Source organism: Lepidochelys kempii, chromosome 7 (genome assembly GCF_965140285.1).
Source record: "Lepidochelys kempii isolate rLepKem1 chromosome 7, rLepKem1.hap1, whole genome shotgun sequence".
Classification (NCBI taxonomy): Eukaryota; Metazoa; Chordata; order Testudines; family Cheloniidae; genus Lepidochelys; species Lepidochelys kempii.
Genome location: NC_136386.1, coordinates 121704476 through 121721688, shown reverse-complemented (window position 1 = coordinate 121721688; position 17213 = coordinate 121704476). Strand labels below are relative to the sequence as shown.

General features: G+C 49.9%; 1 protein-coding gene across 3 annotated transcripts; it reads left to right on the top strand.

Annotated features, from left to right (window-relative positions):
• The first annotated feature begins 4950 nt into the window (after positions 1 to 4950).
• Positions 4951 to 14151, top strand: BORCS7 (BLOC-1 related complex subunit 7). 3 transcript variants are annotated; one of them, XM_073354488.2, is made up of 5 exons: positions 4951 to 5128; positions 6428 to 6490; positions 8319 to 8362; positions 9162 to 9182; positions 10908 to 14151. In XM_073354488.2, exons 1-5 carry the CDS (start codon positions 4979 to 4981, stop codon positions 10957 to 10959), a joined length of 330 nt encoding a protein of 109 aa, XP_073210589.1. In that variant the 5' UTR covers positions 4951 to 4978; the 3' UTR covers positions 10960 to 14151. The 3 variants fall into 3 exon arrangements, with proteins under 3 accessions (XP_073210589.1, XP_073210588.1, XP_073210587.1); XM_073354487.2 differs by lacking the exon at positions 10908 to 14151 and adding an exon at positions 9624 to 9805 and having other exon boundaries at positions 4951 to 5101; XM_073354486.2 differs by lacking the exon at positions 10908 to 14151 and adding an exon at positions 9624 to 9805.
• The last annotated feature ends 3062 nt before the right edge of the window (positions 14152 to 17213 follow it).

Below are 17213 nucleotides of genomic sequence, written 5' to 3'. Positions count from 1 at the left end.
CCTGGATAACAGAGGCCATGGGACTTCCCTGAATTCGTTCCTGTTTAAACTAGAGCAGGTCTTCTAGAAAAACAGCCAACTATGATTTTTAACATTTGCTAGTGATGGAGAATCCACCCTAACCCTGGGTAAGTTGTTCCAGTGTTTAATTACCTCCCTGTTAAAAATAGCACCTTTAATGCTAGTCTAAGGCTGTCCATTTTCAACTTCTAGCCATTAGCTCTTGTTATGGTTTTGTCTGCTAGACTGAAGCAGCCTCTAATATCAAATTTCTGTTCCCCACATAGGTATTTGCAGACGGTGATCGTCACCCCTTAACAGTCTCTTTCATCAGCTAAACCAGTTGAGCTCCTTGAGTTTGTTACTATTAGGCATGGCTTCCAATCAATTGATCATTCTCGTGGCTCTTCTTTGAATCTTCTGTGCTCCCACAGGGTTGCATAGGTGTAAGTGGGAGACAGGGTGATGCATGCGGGGAGCGGGAGTGGGAGGGGAAGAACTCAGTTATACTCTGAGATCGCAGACTGAGATAGAAAACCCAACTGGAAGCACAGCTAAGCTGAGAGTCGCTGAGGGATATTAGACTGACAGAGGTATCTCACCTGAACCCAGCCGTGCAGCTTTCCAGTGAGTGGGAAGGAAAAGCAAGTGCCTCTGGGGTGCTTTGAAATACCAAGGCTCTACCATTACATAGTTCCACTGTATAGAAAGAAAGGCAGTTATTTTTCGATCAAACAGGAAACAACTCATAAGGGAACTGGCTTCTTTTGGAATGGCCTTAAAGGACTCTTCCTGCTCTGATGCATGGCCTTTCCAGGTGCGTAGGAAGTACCACAATGGCAGATGGACTAGATGACGTTAAAAAAGTCCTTGTGCCATATAACGGCTACTGCTGTGTTGGCAGCCCATTGGGTGAACACAGCACTTTGGGTGAATGCGGCGGTGCCCTAGCCAGGGGTTGACCCAATGAGGCGGGGACAGGTCTCCAGCCGGAAGAAGAGCCGAGGCAGAGGACGGAGCGGGGCAGGATCCCGCGTGGTGGGGAAAGTGGGATTCCTCTCGAAAGGTAGCCTGGAAAAGGTGGGCCTAGCAGCCCTGAATCTTTAGCAATGAATGTGGATTCCTTTTGCACCGATTCCCCATGGGTTAGACAACGTGAGGTGTAGTGCTGTGGTTAAGTACGGATTCACCTCTGCCTTTTTACAGCTTGTGAGCTGTGTGATAAAGCAGCGCTTTGTTTTCTGGCTCAGTCTCGGGGTATTGTGTACATGTACCGTGAGTGCAACTTCTCCCTCTGCTCGAGGGAAATGGACCCGGCCTGACGTGAATGAAGACAAGACCGCTCTGCTGCCACCCAGGGTTACAATACACTGGGGCTCAAAGGGGTCTTCCGGAGGGCAGTTTCCTACCTACTGGGTTTAATGGCCGGATCCAGCCGTCACCATGAAAGGGAACTGCTCTAAGATTGGAGAGTGCGGAACATACGTCAGCAGGGGTATTGTGCAGTCTAATTAACTTGTGGAGCAGTCTGAGATGGTGGGATGGAAAGTTCTGTAGAAGGGCAACGTATTTTTATGAATATTATTGCTACTGTGTTAATGGGCAGGACAAGGGACAATGGGTTCAAACTACAGCATGGTAGATTAAATCTCAGGAAAAACTTCCTAACTGTAAGAACAGTAGGACAATGGCACAGATGCCTAGGGAGGTTGTGGAAGCTCTGTCATTGGAGGTTTTCAAAAGGAAGCTGGAGCCATCTGTCTTGGATGGTTTAGCCACAACAAATCTGACATCTTGGCAGGCAGTTAGACTAGGTGACCCTTGTGGTCCCTTCTAACCCTTTGGCTCTATGAATGACTAGCTGCCCCTTTACGATGAGCATCTTGCTGAGGCTACTTGGGTTTACATCTGGTTTAAGTCTGGTCAGGTTCCTTTTTGCCATGGATCCAAGACTCCATAACATCCTTCCACCTACCGTTGGGAAGGCTGATGCTGTCTCAGCTTCCTAGCATCCCCCCTTTTCCATTCTGGTGGCCTCAACAGCTGTCCTCGGTGGCTGGGTTCCCTTGAACACCTCAAGGTAATGGCCGGGACAGTACTCAGAGCGTACACTTAAATGGCACGGACAAGACGGTATGTTCCAGAGTGAAGATAAACCACATGTGCTGCAATTAATGGCTTGTCGTGTTGGCCGAGCTCCGAGTTCTCTCTCTGATGCTACCTGATTTCCACTGTACCCTTGGGGACAGATTCAGCAGAGTGGCCTCGAAGAGGTGCACAAAGTCAACTACTTTTCCAAGGGTTTGTAAAGCTACTACTTGGGGGAAGGAGATGGGAGCAGTGGGAGGGGAAGTAATGCAAATGACAATACAGGGGAGGGGATGTAAGCCTGCATTGCGCCTCAGTTTCCCCCAAATAAAAAGGATAAGACTTACCTATGAGAATGAGTGAGGGGAGCTCTGAGGCACATGATCATCTGCTCTAATCTCCTTTGAGACTCTCAAGTGCTATAGCCGTGCAAAAAGTTATATTAACAGCAGTACATTGGTAGTATGTTAGCAGTCATCCTGTCTTTAAAGCAGCTGGTAAGCAGTTTATTTACGAGAAAAAAGATGACATGTTTCCCTGGGCAAAGACCAGCAATGTCCTTCCCAAGCCTGTGTAAGAAGGAAAGCAATCTCAAGAAGTGAAAGCTTGGGAAGAGGGGTATGATACCAAAGGAGTGTTGGCCAGTGGGCAGTGCAGGGGTCTGGGAGCTAGGACTCATGGGTCCCATGACCAACTTTGCCACTGACTTGCTATGAGAATTGGGGCAAGTCACTTAGCCCTTCTGTGCCTGTTTACACATCTGCAAAATGGAGTTAATTATAGAATATCAGGGTTGGAAGGGACCTCAGGAGGTCATCTAGTCCAACCCCCTGCTCCAAGCAGGACCAATCCCCAATTTTTGCCCCAGATCCCTAAATGGCCCCCTCAAAGATTGAGTTCACAACCCTGGGTTTAGCAGGCCAATGCTCAAATCACTGAGCTATCCCTCCCCCCATTATACTCCCCTGCCTCTTGCGGGACGACTGATTCCCTAGTGTCTGTAAATCACTTTGAGATCCTCTGATGAAAAGTAAGTAAGACGCATTGTTATAGTTCTGAAGTGAAGTGGACGCTTTGAATTTTTCCTGTGCACACTGAGGCCTGGTCTATGCTTAGAGCTTAGGTCAGCTTAGCCATGGCTCTCAGGGGTGTGAAAAATCCATGCTGCTGACCGCTGTAGCAAAGCTGAGCTTGTAGATGCAGCTAGGTTGATGAAAGGATGCTTCCTCCGACCTCAATACCATTGCTGGGAGAGGTGGTTTTCCTACAGTGATAGAAAAGACCCTTCCATCAGTACAGACAGCGTCTACACTACAGGTTACGCTGACATACCTATGTGGCGTAGCTACGCTGCTCTAGCCCCTGTAGCGTAGACAAGCCTTAGTAATCAACAAGAAGCGCAGTAACCAACAGCCGGGCACATACAGGTCATTGGCTCCCAAGGCAGTTTTGTTATTCTAGGTTGCTCACAAGTGCTGAATTGGATGGCTCTGCTGCACTGTACATGCTGGTTTATTAGTGCAAGCTGGCCCAGGAGCACTGCACACACTTGCTTGTTAGCAAAGGGTAGATGAGGAGGGCTGGGCTGAGGCCAAAAGATTGTTATTTTAGTGTTGGTCATCCTGGCAAGTGCTGGGCTGCTGTCCCGGGTGCCTTTATTTTAAAGACAGCAGAAGTGTCTGATTTCAAATCATTCAACTAGGGAGAATTAGCTACATGGTTGTAAAGAAATTTGCCAAGGTAGGAATTTGAGCGTTATCCGTACCCTGTTCCCATCCCCACAGACAAGAGCCCTGCAGCTGGGGACCACAAAACTAAGCATCTGGCAGACACTGAGCATGCTTGACCCAGCCTCTGAGCTGGGCTCAGCACTGCCAGCTGGTTGGGATCAACAGGAAGGGCACAACCACCGGGCATACCTCTCAAGAGCCCCCTGCTGTGCAGGACATCCCACAGCTGGCTCTGATTTTTGAAGTTGCCCCATGGTCCCACATGGCCATTGGAAAGTCCCGGGGTCATACGGGATGGGGGAGTCAGGTCAGTGTTCCCACCGGCAGATGCTGTCTGTTTTTGGGGCAGGGCCCCACTGGGGGTGGGAAGTTCCTCTATGTCGTTGCCTGCCCTAGTTTGGGAACACTGGGCAGGGCAGCTGTGTGTTGGGGGGTTGAGGCTCCTTGCCTGTGGCTCGGCACACGTATGTCACGGTGGAGAGCTCACTATTGAACCTGTTGCTGCAGAACACTGCCCCCCCCCTTCCCCCGCCTCAATTTCCCCACCACACTGACAACGTGCTGCCAAAAATCATGTGGAGGGGCTGGGGCTGAGGAACAGCTTGTTTGAAAGGGGCCAGGGTGTGATCAGGGATTGCACATCCCCATACAACTGAGTCATTAGGAGCAGCTGCCCCAGAAACCTGGATCACTGCAAGGGAGTAGGGTGGTGGGGAGAGAGGAAAGGGGAGCGACATTGTCTCCTTTCCCATACGGGACCTGGGAGGGATCCGGCTGAAATCAGTCTGTGCCCGGGCTGCCATAGCAAGGATTCTGCAAGGAAACTCTGCTTTAATAGTGCAGGGAGTTGGCAAACCCCCTCCAATAAAAACATGTGGCCTAGGACCTCGCCCAGGGCGGGGTGCCATGGGACTCCACAAAGGGTCACTAGCCAGGGCCATGCCCCTCATTGCAAGGCTCGCTGCCCCTGCTGCAGAGACCTGGGCCACCAGGCAGGACCTCTGGAGGCTGGTGCCACCGACCCCTAGCAGGGCAGCCCCATCCCCATGGCGAGGCAGGAGTCGCCCACACCCTGCTTCGCCTTCCCCTCTAGTCTGTCCTCCGGCGCTCGCCGTCGCCCGGCCTTGAGGGGGCGGGGCGCAGGCTGTGGCAGCCCCAAGATGGCGGCGGCTCCGGCGGGGGGCGCGTCCGATGCCCAGGCGCGGTTCGGCCGCTCGGTGAAGGGGCTGCTGATCGACAGGGTGACCGGCTGCGGCACCGACGTGATCGCCCTCACCAAGCAGGTGCTGAAAGGCTCGCGGAGCTCCGAGGTGAGGGCCCGCCGCCGGGACTACAACACCCAGCATGCAGCGCGCCAGCCGCGGGGTGTGCTGGGAAGTGTAGTCCGGCTGGAAGCCGGGGCCCGTGGTCTCTGGGTCCGGCTGGAGCGGGGTCAAAATGTCACGTCGGTGCCTTGTGCTGCGGGACACGCCCAGCGGGGCTTGGGCGGAGCAGTGCATGCTGGGAACTGCCCCCTGCCCTGGGGGCTCCCCAGCCTCTTCCCCCCCCCCGGCCTGAGAAGGGGGCCGAGGTCTGGCTGGAGCGACCTGCTCCTCCCCTCCCTGGTCTCTCTCCCCCTCTCCGCTCCGAGCACCCCTGGCATCCCTGCGGCGGATGGGGACCCCGCAGGTGTCCCCTTGCGAGCTGCGCCCAGGTCGGCCCCATCAGTGGGGCCCTCCTGAGCCTGGTGGGGCTGCCCCAGCTACCCGCCCCAATCGGAGGGGTCGAGTGTGACTCAGCTCTCCCGGCAAAACACCCCTGGGGGCTCTGGATTAATACAGCTCGTGTGCGTTGGACACAGGCCCTGACCTGGAGCCTTCCCCCCGGGGAGCGGTCACTCTGCCCTCTCCTTGGGCAGAGCATAATCTGCCCCGTGGGGCAGGGCCCAGGGGATGAATGAGAACCTGAGGTGGGTGTGGAGCGCTGGCTCAGAACGCACACGTGCAACCTTGACCTCAGGAAACCCATCCCGTGAGAATGCGGGCCAGAGCTGGCCAGCATTTGGCGTCTTCGCTGCGTTGGAGACCTGGAGCCTGGCCGTCCTCAAATCCCAAGAGTTAGGGAGTGGAAAATACTTCCGGACCCAGAGATGGCAGATCCCCAAGTCCAGCATACCCCCTGTCTAGTCAAACGGGTTTTTATTGCCGAACCATTCTTGAGTGCACTGGCTGCTGCGTTTGCCTACACCATCACCGTCACTGCTGACACCATATCTCACTGTAAAACGCATTGTCACCTCTTTTGTGAAAGGTTTCAGAGTAGCAGCCGTGTTAGTCTGTATTCGCAAAAAGAAAAGGAGGACTTGTGGCACCTTAGAGACGAACCATGCTCAAATAAATTGGTTAGTCTCTAAGGTGCCACAAGTCCTCCTTTTCTTTTGTGAAAGATGCTGCAGGAAACCCCATTCTCTGCTGGTCTGTTTCATCCAAGGCACGATCGTTGCAGAGTTAATCCCAGTGAAGTGAATTCCCAATTCAATCAGTTCTGTGTGCTGATCTGTTGAGTGGCAGCCACAAGAAATCCCCGGTGGCCCGGGACTTCTGCCTGCAGTTTGCATGTCTGTTTTTCAGCTCCTGGGTCATGCGGCTAGAAACATGGTGATGCAAGAAGATGCCATCCTGCACTCGGAAGATGTAAGGAACGTTTATCTGCTGAAGTAATGGCATTTCTGATTAATAGGAATGACTGGATTTTGGCACAGAGCGTGGGGCTGCAAGGCAGTGCAGAGTACGGAAGGGGAATCTTGTGGCTGAAGTACAGAGCTAGGAGTCATAAGAACGGCCATACTGGGTCAGACCAATGGTCCATCTAGCCCAGTATCCTGTCTTCCGACAGTGGCCAATGCCAGGTGCCCCAGAGGGAATGAACAGAACAGGTAATCAAGTGATTCATCCTCTGTTGCCCATTTCCAGCATCTGGCAAACAGAGGCTGGGAACACATCAGAGCATGGTTTTGGAGACCTGGGTTCTGTTTCTGGCTCTGCTGTCAATTTTCTGCATGAACTTGGGCATGTCATTTATGGCCTAATTTCAGGAGGTGCTGAGCACACACAGCTCCCATTGAAGTCCGTGAAAATCAGGCACTTAATCTCTCCAGGCCTCAGTTTCCTTGTCTGTAAAATGGTGATAATGTCCCCTGACCTCTCAGGGGTGTTGTTAAGCTCAGTTCACGGGGACTTGAAAAGCACTCTGAGATCGTGGCATGGACGGTGCTATAGAAGTGCAGATTATTACTCTTTTGTTGTAGTGTAGTTCTTTCTAATAGAGCTCACTATAGGCCAGTCTTGCATTGATGCAGTGGGATGGGCTTGCTACATCTAGGAATTCTTCACCGAACTTGCCAGCTATGATTTCCTGAACTGCAGAGGCAAAACTGTGGGATTCCCCTGAAGCTCACAACACCAGAATCCTTCCTAGTAGACACAGTAGCTTGGACCTCAAGAGCGGTAATAGTAGTTTGTGCTGAATTATCCCATTACTGAAGGGCTTCAGAGTCTTTATTATTGTTGCACCCTTTCTAGCTTACCCTCTGCAGACTTATATTTCACCTCCTGTAGGCCCCTGGCTTGTTACATTTCATGACACTGACGGATGAGTGAAGTCCTGAAGTGAAATTTGCTAGATCAGGTAGAAATGACCCCTTTGCTGTTTTCTGGACTTGTTTACTCTCTCACATCTCTGTGGGAGAATATTTGCTTTCAAGGGAGGCAGCTCCACACAGTAGTATTCCAGGATTGGTGAGCTTGTCCTTGCAAGGTCAAAATGACGAGGCAAGAAGCAGTGGCCTGAAGCTAATGCAGGAGATGTTTAGTTCTGAATAACACAAGCCTCTGGGCAGTGGATTAGGCTCACAAGGGAGCTGGTCAAGGCAGTAGCACGGCAGAAATTTGAGAGCTGGCTGGATACAGCGTTAGTGGGAATGATGTAGTGTTTAACAGGGCTGAATACAAGAGGTCAGGCCGATGAGCCCAATCCAAGTGCAAGGCGCGTTTATTTGACCTTGCCTCCTCTAACAGAAACACATAGCAACGTGTGTGTGTATTTTTTTAAAATCCTACCAAAATACGACCCTTCCCTGCATCCTGGGGAGAGAATGAGAGAACAAACCACACACGATAGATGTCAGTCCCATCACTTAATGCACTAATGGAAAGTGCTCAGGTGCTGCCAAGATGAGCGCAGCAAAAGAGCCTGAAAAGAGCAGAGGAGAAATGGTCTTTTCGGGGTTATCTGTGATAGTTGTTCAAGAGCTCCCCTGAGGTAGCTGGGTTTCAGGGTGAGGGAGGTGAACTTTTCCCGTGCAGCCTATAAACTCCATTGGGTTGCGATGAGGGACGGGGAGGGGGGAAAAGCTGCTGCAGGAATATGCAGAGTTGTCATCATTCTAGAACAGCTCACACTAATTCTGCCGAGATGCTCAGGACAGAGAAGGTCCGTAATTCCTCATTTTGTGCTTTGCAGAGTCTAAGGAAGATGGCTATCATAACCACTCATCTCCAGTACCAGTAAGTAGGGAGCACTGGGTACTCTGGGTTTTGCGGGGAAACCCCTTTCATTCCCCTTAAAGGCCCCACATTTTGGTGGCTTTGCATGGAGCCTGGTCTGAGCGCTGGCCAAAATGGGGCATTCCAGCATGAGGGAGGGCTCCTGTCCTCCTCTCTGCTGGGACTGAGCAGGCCACGGTTTGGAACCCTGTATCACTAGCTCACCGTGCTGGCCTACAGTTTGTTAAAGGGACATTGTTCAGATAAAAAACATTGCAACGTCCCCTTCGGTGTTAAGTGTTGGTGCTAAACTGCATGAGCCATGGTCACTTGAATGAGTCACATGGGATAGAAGCAGACAAGTGCCAGCAAAAAATCTCCATATTCAACATGATGCTTTCTAGCTCTAGGCTACCAGTATGAATTCTGTCCAGGACGCTAGTCACCTGTAGTCATCACCATGTGATGGCTGTTCGGTGTGTGTGAGACATGAGTCGATGAGTCTCCATCAAGTTCCTAGTGGGTGAGGGCGTCCGCACCTCTGCACGCACCCCCATTAGCAATCAGCTGAGGACTGAATAGGTCATGGAGACAGGACTCCCCTCTCACCTGAAGAGGTTGTCCTCCAGGTCAGGGTTGAGACATGGTGCCAGGGCAGTGTGGGGGCAGCTTGCCCTGCTGCTGCCCCTGCTGGGCCTGTTCTAAAGACAAATTGATGGTTTCAGTTTTCGGAGCAGTCAGTCAAGCCCCTTTTACCAGCACTTAATTAGCCCTGTTGCTATTTTTCCAACAATACTTTTTCTCTTCTTTCCTCGTCTAGACAAGAAGCTATTCAGAAGAAGTGAGTATAGCCTGTTTTATTAGCCGATTTATTAAGCTTATACCTCTCTTGCTAACCCTCAGCAGATAGTCCATGTTGTTTCCCTCTCATAGTTTGCATGATGCCTGGCTGGATTTTCTATTTTCAGCAAGTAAATCTGCAATGACATGAAGGCAGCATGTCCTAGCATGGCGTGATGTTTTCTTTTCTCCAGAGGAAGTTGAATGTAGCCCCAAGGTACAAAGAAGGGAACGATCAGCTCATAAACTTAGCGGGGTCACACTAGGTCATTGCTTGGATAAGGAACCTCCAAGGAAAACTCAGGGTGCTGCATGAAGTCATGTTGATGACTCAGTAGGGGGCGATCTTTCCTCTCTCAGGGATGCTGTACTGTTAGCGGGGATTTGGATGAGATACAACACCAAGGCACTGATTGCTCATGATCACTTGCGCTTTTTGCAGGAGTCGGGTGTTCATCCTAGTATCCTGGCCAAGTTCCTATCTCAAGCTCCCATCACCATGGTATCTTAGCAGCAGTGTAAGGGGAGAAAGGGGGAAAAATGCAAGTAACATTTTGAAATTTGAAATGGAAATGTACTTTTTGTTTTGAATTTTTTCATTGCAAAAATGAAAAAAAAAACCCTGAAATTCTGAATGAAACAAAATTTTTCTTTTAAAATTTGTTATGAAGAAATTTAAGTTGCCACCAACCCTACTCATTCTCTCCGCAACTAGTAATTTCGTTTGTGAAGTCCTTTGTGATCCTTCCAGATGAAATGCACTAGGCATCGTAAGCCAGATCCTGGTTGCTCTTTATTCCATGCTCGGGGTCCAGTTTAGCTCTGGCATAAGTGGATGGAGCCCTCATTGCCTCCTAGGTGCATTATGCCCACTTGTATCAGGGCTCAGTTTAGTCCCCCTGTCTGACATTCAGCCTCTCAGCAGGGTTTAAGTAGAATATGCAGGTCACTTGGGATCTTTGTAACTGTTCCTCACTTGCCACTGTTTCTGATTTGTGATGGTTTTTGAGCAAAAGAAAAGCTTTGCTCTGTGCTTATAGATGTGCTGAGTTATTTTGGCTTTGGTCCAGTCACAGGCTTTGCAGACAATTCGCCTTTGTGATGGCATGTGGTATGGGTTGGATGATTCATAGATTCTAAGGCTAGAAGGGACCAATTTGATCATCTAGTCTGACCTCCTGTATAACACAGGCCACAGAACGTCCCCAAAATAATTCCGAGAACAGAAAAACATCCCATCTTGATTTAAAAATGGTCAGAGATGGAGAATCCACCACGACCCTGGGTAAATTGTTCCAATGGTTAATTACACTCACTGTTAAAAATTTACGTCTTATTTCCAGTCTGAATTTGTCTAACTTTGACTTCCAGCTGTTGGATTGCATTATACCTTCCTCTGCTAGATTGAAGACCCCATTATTAAATATTTGTTCCCCATGTGGATACTTATAGATGGTGATCAAGTCACTCTTAACCTTCTCCTTGTTAAGCTAAATAGATTAAGCTCTTTGAGACTATAACTATAGGGCATGTTTTCTAATCCTTTAGTCATTCTCATGGCTCTTGTCTGATTCACAAGGTATTTTCCCCTCCTAACTTCTTTAACAGAGCAGTTCTGTTCCCTCATGCACAAGTGGTAATGGCATGTGCATCTATTTAGCAACCAAAACACAGAGATTTGGGGAGCTGATCTGACTTTGAACACTTCCGTCTGTCTGGTCCCCAGTGTCGAGCATTCATCAAATCTGCAGGACCAGCTGAGTCACCTTCTGAAATGAAGCAGGAGAACCGAAATACCCAGCACACCTAGCAGGAGCTGATGGGACGACCTGTGTCGGTGGAGCTTCAGAGTCTCTTCCTGCTTCAGCAGTTACATTGCAAGGCTGAGCTGTGCTGAAAGTCAGTTGTGAAAATGCAGCGTGTGTGGTACTGAACGTGCAGGGCTGTGGATAGGCGTGGGATGGCTCTGTAACCTGCTCATCACAAACTCTCTCCCTATACCAAAGGCTAGATCACTTGCTTGTGCTTAATTTAAAGCAGACTTTACCAAAACTTTCCTGTGACTAACACTGTTCATGTCTGTGTTCTTTTCTATGCAAAGTACTATTTGAATAGGGGTTTTCCTTTCCCCAAGGCATTGCGCATGTTCAGCTAATGAATCAAAGGCAACGTCTGTTATTATTTATATTCAGCCCAATGCCAAACACGTGACTTGGGTCCCATTCAAACCCATATAGCTTTCTTGGGTCCTCTGCTCTAGGGTGAATTCCCCCATCTATAATTTCTGCTGAATATAGAGCTGTTCTTCACAGAGTTAACAGGTGCGGTGATGGAGATGCACTGCCCAGCGTTCTTCACACAAGTTTACATTCCCCACCCGCAAAGTACAGAAAGCAGGGCCAGCATTTTCACATGGGAACCTACATTCACATTTCGACACATAAACAATCTTCTTGTTTTTTCTGGAGAATTGAGCAGCCACCACTACGAGTTTGGTCAGTGGGAGCTGCATACACACATCACCTTTGGAAATCAGTTGCTTAAATATGGCTTTAGGGAACCTAATATGGGCCAGAATTTTCAAACCCAGGTGTGTAGGTACATACAGCATCTGACGACTTGCCTGGCCCTTTGTCACCTGGGTGTCATGAATGTCATTAGCGCTGTACTGGTCCTTTGTCACCTGTCCAATAGGATATCTGTTTCATGAATGTCATTAGCACTGTACTGTTCCTTAGTTTCTGTATATAATCTAAAACACAGGGTTGGAATGTTGTATCTTTTGCCAGTACATCTGCTGTCTGTTTTGGCCTTGAACTGCATTCTTCCTATTTCATTGCTGTTATGGCTCTTGATCAAGCAGCCTTGGATTCATTCTGTAACTCTGTACAGAATCAGTAAACTATTCAGATATACAGCTGTGAGGTACTAATAGTGTGTTTTAAAGGATGCCATCAATGGACCTGCTTCCATTAAACTCAGTGGCAAAGCTCCCATTGACTTTAATTTGGGTCCAAGACAAATATGTTGTCTGTGGTTGCTGGTTTTTTTGTAAATTGCTTTTCCATGTTACTAATAGCCTCTCCACTTAGTCATAGGAGAAGCACTTTATTCACTGACTGTGCTTTTCATCACTTTTTAGAAATTCCATGGAGCTTGATCAGTGAGATGAGATGAAATATTTCTATATGATGATGATTCTATAGGGAGAGAGAAGACCTATTTCTATGGGCGAAAGAGACAAGCTGTCGAGCTATGCAGATGGGGTGCTGGAACAATTTGTAGAGTGGGGGAGCTGAGATCCATTGAACCAGACTGTAATCCCTGTCTATTATGGAAACCACTTCAAGCCAGGGGGTACTGCAGCACCCCTAGTTCCAGCATCTATGTATGCAGAGCTTTCCTTTGGGTCTGTTTCAGAAGTCAGTTTCACTTGTGAGTCTCTCGTGCAGTGCAGTTAGGTTGGGCTTTCTACATGGCAGAGGAAGGTTTAAAAAACACACATGCTGTTTTGATTGATTATTTTTTAATTCTGAGGAGATTTGCATTCCTATTTAGATATTTTTAATCTCTTTTTTTAATATAAAGCCTATAGTGAGAGTGTCATTATGATACAGTGCTATAGCTAGCTGCTGAGGAAAACTAGTCCAGAGGATACTGGCAGATCCAATGACCTGAATAGGTTGACGGTTAGTGCTATATCTTATGTTATGCTTGCTCCTTCTGCACATGGTGTGTTAGGTTAATTGTTAAGAAAAGCCCAGAGAGGAATTTAAAAATCGCTGTTTTTATGCAACACTAAATTCAGTTGCATAAAGAGGCATATTCTGCATTTGTTCCAGAGCATCACCTGCATCCAGCTGTCCCTTGCATGATATTGAATGGCGCGCACTTGACCAATGGAAACCATCACGAGAACAAACTCATTGGCTAATCAGTGATCCTGAGCAGGATGCTCACCTAGCAACTACTGAGAGCAGAATAATCTTTCTTTGGGCCTCTGACACACCACAGCTCATTCAGCCCTTAGACACACCAGTTAACTCCAGTAGCCTAACTGGGAGCTGTGCATGCAGCTCTGAGAGCAGAATATAGCTCCAAGCCCCTGTAAGTGCTGACACCTGCTTTGTAAAAACAAAAATTATCTTGACTCTTACTAAAACTGCAACAGCTGCTGCCTTGAAATTCCAGACCCTAGGCAGGCTTGTTATTGAATGTGGAGGTCAAGGATTTTTCTTTCACCAGTTTCCCTTTGCAGTGTTTCTCCCCATGTCATCCTGCCGGTCTGTCATCTCAAGATGAACATCTGCAGCATTGCTTTGTTGGGTGAGAAGGGCTGAACCATTCCATCTTTTCCTGGTACATGTGTGACAGTCAGGATCCAGACACCCCATGGGAGAACAGAAGGTTTAAACCTCAGACATGAACTGTTGAACCAACTGATTGCACATTGTACTATAGAAGTGTATCAGGGAAGGTCGTTTATGAAAGCGGGTAATTCTCTGAACTTGTTGGTCATTATGAGATATTTATACAGATTGGTTATTCATTTATATATCTGTGGATATAGAAAACTCTGCTTGTAAACTTCTGCTCCACTTCACAGCAGAGAGGTAAGGCTGGGAGGGGCATCTCCCAAGCCAGTTTACACAAAGCTAAGGCCATGCCGCTGTAAGAGTACTCATGTAGCTGCGTTATGCCGATGGGGGAGAGCTCTCCCATCAACCTAATAAAACCAGCTCAATGAGAAACGGTAGCTCTGTCAGTGGGAGAGTGTCCTGCTGACATAGTGCTGTGCACGTGAGCTCTTATGCTGACAAACCTTATGTCACTTGGGTATGTGTTTTTCACAGCCCTGAGGGACAAAAGTTTTGCCAACATAAGTGTTAGTGTAGACTTGGCCCAGCTTCGGGTACCCATCTGTTGTCTAGCCCAGGAAATGGTGGATCATTAAAGTTAATGGAAAGACATTGAGACATCCTGGCTAGAGTTTCTTCCATTCTAAATAACCATGAGTAAGGCTGCATGTGTCATGGGACCTCTGTGACTTCTGCAGTGGCCAGTGTGGCTGGCTCCAGAGCTGCCCGAACAGCTTGGTCAGCCCTGGGCCAGCAGCAGTTTGGGTGTGGGAAGGTGCTATGGGCTGTGGCAGGGGGATGGGGTGCAGGGTGATGCTTACCTCTAGGGCGTGGGGGGGGGGCTCCCCAGGAGCGGCTGTCATGTCCCTGCAGCTCCTAGGTGGAGGGACCAGGGGGCTCTGTGTGCTGCTCCTGCCTGCAGGTACCACCCCGCAGCTCCCATTGGCTGCAGTTCCCAGCCAATGGGAGCTGTGGAGGCGGCGCTTGTGTCAGGGGCAGCGTGCAGAGCCCCCCATGCCTTTGCTCCCCCTAGGAGCTGCAGGGACATGCCGGCTGCTTCTGGGGAGCTGCGTGGAGCTGGGTAGAGAGCCTGCCAGCCCTCCCCCCAGCAGCGGTCCAGTGGGAGTCCCAGGCCGTGTGCTGCTGCCCGGCCCAGCATCAGCAGGGGTCCCGGGCTGTGTGCTGCCACCTGCTTCCCCCCCACACACCCACAGCGCCCTTTGTCCACCCCAAAAGAGCACCCGCTGCCCCTTGGCCCAAGTTTTAATCAGGGGTATATAGTATAAGTCATGGGCAGGTCACGGGCCGTGAATTTTTGTTTACTGCCTGTGACCTGTCGATGACTTTTACTAAAAATACCCCTGACTAAAACATAGCCTTAACCATGAGTCACGGTGCCAGGAGAGACAAAAAAGTGGGGGAAGGGAAAGGGAGACTTGAAACTGAAGTCTTCCAGAAACAGGGACAGGCTGTAGGCGGGATACTCTCTGTGAAATGCTGGATCCTCTATATAGTTAGGAGGTATGCTGGGATCCTTCAAAGGCAATAGGTAGCTTGTATGAGAAAAAGGATTTTATCTACAATGGAAGCGTAAAGTCTAAAGTTTCCTCTGCATGTTTATTTGCTGTGGAACTTGTACATGTTTGCTTCCCTTACTATTTCGTCATTGAGTCTGTGGTTAGTCTATTAAATTAACTTTTTGTTTATTTTTACCCCCAAGCAGGTCTCTGTTGTACAAACTGTTGGGGCGGGTGTACCAAAGTAAACTGGTATCTGGGGGCTGGTTTCACACCTTCAGGGATGATGAACTGGAGGGGAAAAGTCTGAGGGTCTGTCAGTTAAGAACTTGGAAGATCAGATTTGGGGAGACATGGGATTAAGGGCTGTTGGTGTTACCTTACAAGGAGTAACTAGGCTGCTGGACGTCGGGGTGAGACCTTGTGCTTGTGGGCTGGCTACTGGGATCTGAGTCATAGCTGCATTAAGGTACCCCAAGGTTATAGGGCAGGTGTTGACAGCTTTACGTGTGCTTTACATGTCTGGGTGAGCCCCAAAATGTCACAACATGCCTGTTGGCCCCAAGGTGCTACATCACCACCACCACCTTTCCAGTAGATGTGGAGGACTGGATTGCCTGCAGACACCATCACCACTGTTCCTAAATCAGCCATAGCATCATAGAATCATAGAATATCAGGGTTGGAAAGGACCTCAGGAGGTCATCTAGTCCAACCCCCTGCTCAAAGCAGGACCAATCCCCAACTAAATCATCCCAGCCAGGGCTTTGTCAAGCCTGACCTTAAAAACTTCAAAGGAAGGAGATTCTACCCCCTCCTTAGGTAACGCATTCCAGTGCTTCACCACCCTCCTAGTGAAAAAGTTTTTCCTAATATCCAACCTAAACCTCCCTCACTGCAACTTGAGACCATTACTCCTTGTTCTGTCATCTGCTACCACTAAGAACAGTCTAGATCCATCCTCTTTGGAACCCCCTTTCAGGTAGTTGAAAGCAGCTATCAAAACCCCCCTCATTCTTCTCTTCCGCAGACTAAATAATCCCAGTTCCCTCAGCCTCTCCCCATAAGTCATGTGTTCTAGTCCCCTAATCATTTTTGTTGCCCTCCGCTGGACGTTTTCCAATTTTTCCACATCCTTCTTTTAGCGTGGGGCCCAAAACTGGACACAGTACTCCAGATGAGGCCTCACCAATGTCAAATAGAGGGGAACGATGACGTCCCTCGATCTGCTGGCAATGCCAGCTTCTCGTCATATCCAGCTTCTCGTCCACTGTCACCCATAGGTCCTTTTCTGCAGAACTGCTGCCTAGCCATTCGGTCCCTAGTCTGTAGCGGTGCATGGGATTCTTCTGTCCTAAGTGCAGGACTCTGCACTTGTCCTTGTTGAACCTCATCAGATTTCTTTTGTCCCAATCCTCTAATTTGTCTAGGGCCCTCTGTATCCTATCCCTACCCTCCAGTGTATCTACCACTCCTCCCAGTTTAGTGTCATCTGCAAACTTGCTGAGGGTGCAATCCACACCATCCTCCAGATCATTAATGAAGATATTGAACAAAACCGGCATCCGTGCAAAGCCCCACACGCCGCTTCATTGCCTGGGGTGAATGTGCTTCCTATGCAACACTTCCAGCTGGCCCAGAAAACCAGCACCCCGGGCTGGGATCTCCACAGTGTGTTCTGGGGTGTGAAGAATAGGGTCGCTGGGCCGGCCCTTCCCGCTGAATCCTGCCCTTGGGTGTCTGGAGGTGACTAGGGCCTGATGTCCCATGGTCCCAATTCTCCACCGACCCGCACTGCAGCCGGGGGCGGGGGGCATGGGAGGGGGGTGCTGAATGGGCCCCTTGCCCGGGGGGCTGAGCCCGGATGGCGGCAGCTGGAGCGGGGCCGGGTCTGCCAGGCGTTCCCGGGGGGGAAGCAGAAGGAACCACGTCACCACCTGGCAGCCTTGGCACGGCGCTCACGGAGCCCGACAGCCCAGCACGCGGGGCTGGGCAAACCTGGGGGCAATGGGGGACAAAGGGGGCGGGGCTGGGAAGGGGGCACAAAGGGGGCGGGGCTGGGAAGGGGGCGGGGCCCGGCCGCTGCCGGCAGGGAGATGGGCGGGAGGGGGCGGGGCTCCCTAGCTCCGCCCCCCTTCGGAAGCGGAAGTCCCGCCT

Bases quoted from the DNA above. Each gene is read 5' to 3' on its own strand.
- BORCS7 (XM_073354486.2), top strand. From the start codon at position 4,979: ATGGCGGCGGCTCCGGCGGGGGGCGCGTCCGATGCCCAGGCGCGGTTC. The intron at 5,129-6,427 runs GTGAGGGCCCGC...TCTGTTTTTCAG, and splicing joins AAGGCTCGCGGAGCTCCGAG to CTCCTGGGTCATGCGGCTAG. The intron at 9,183-9,623 runs GTGAGTATAGCC...CGCTTTTTGCAG, and splicing joins CAAGAAGCTATTCAGAAGAA to GAGTCGGGTGTTCATCCTAG.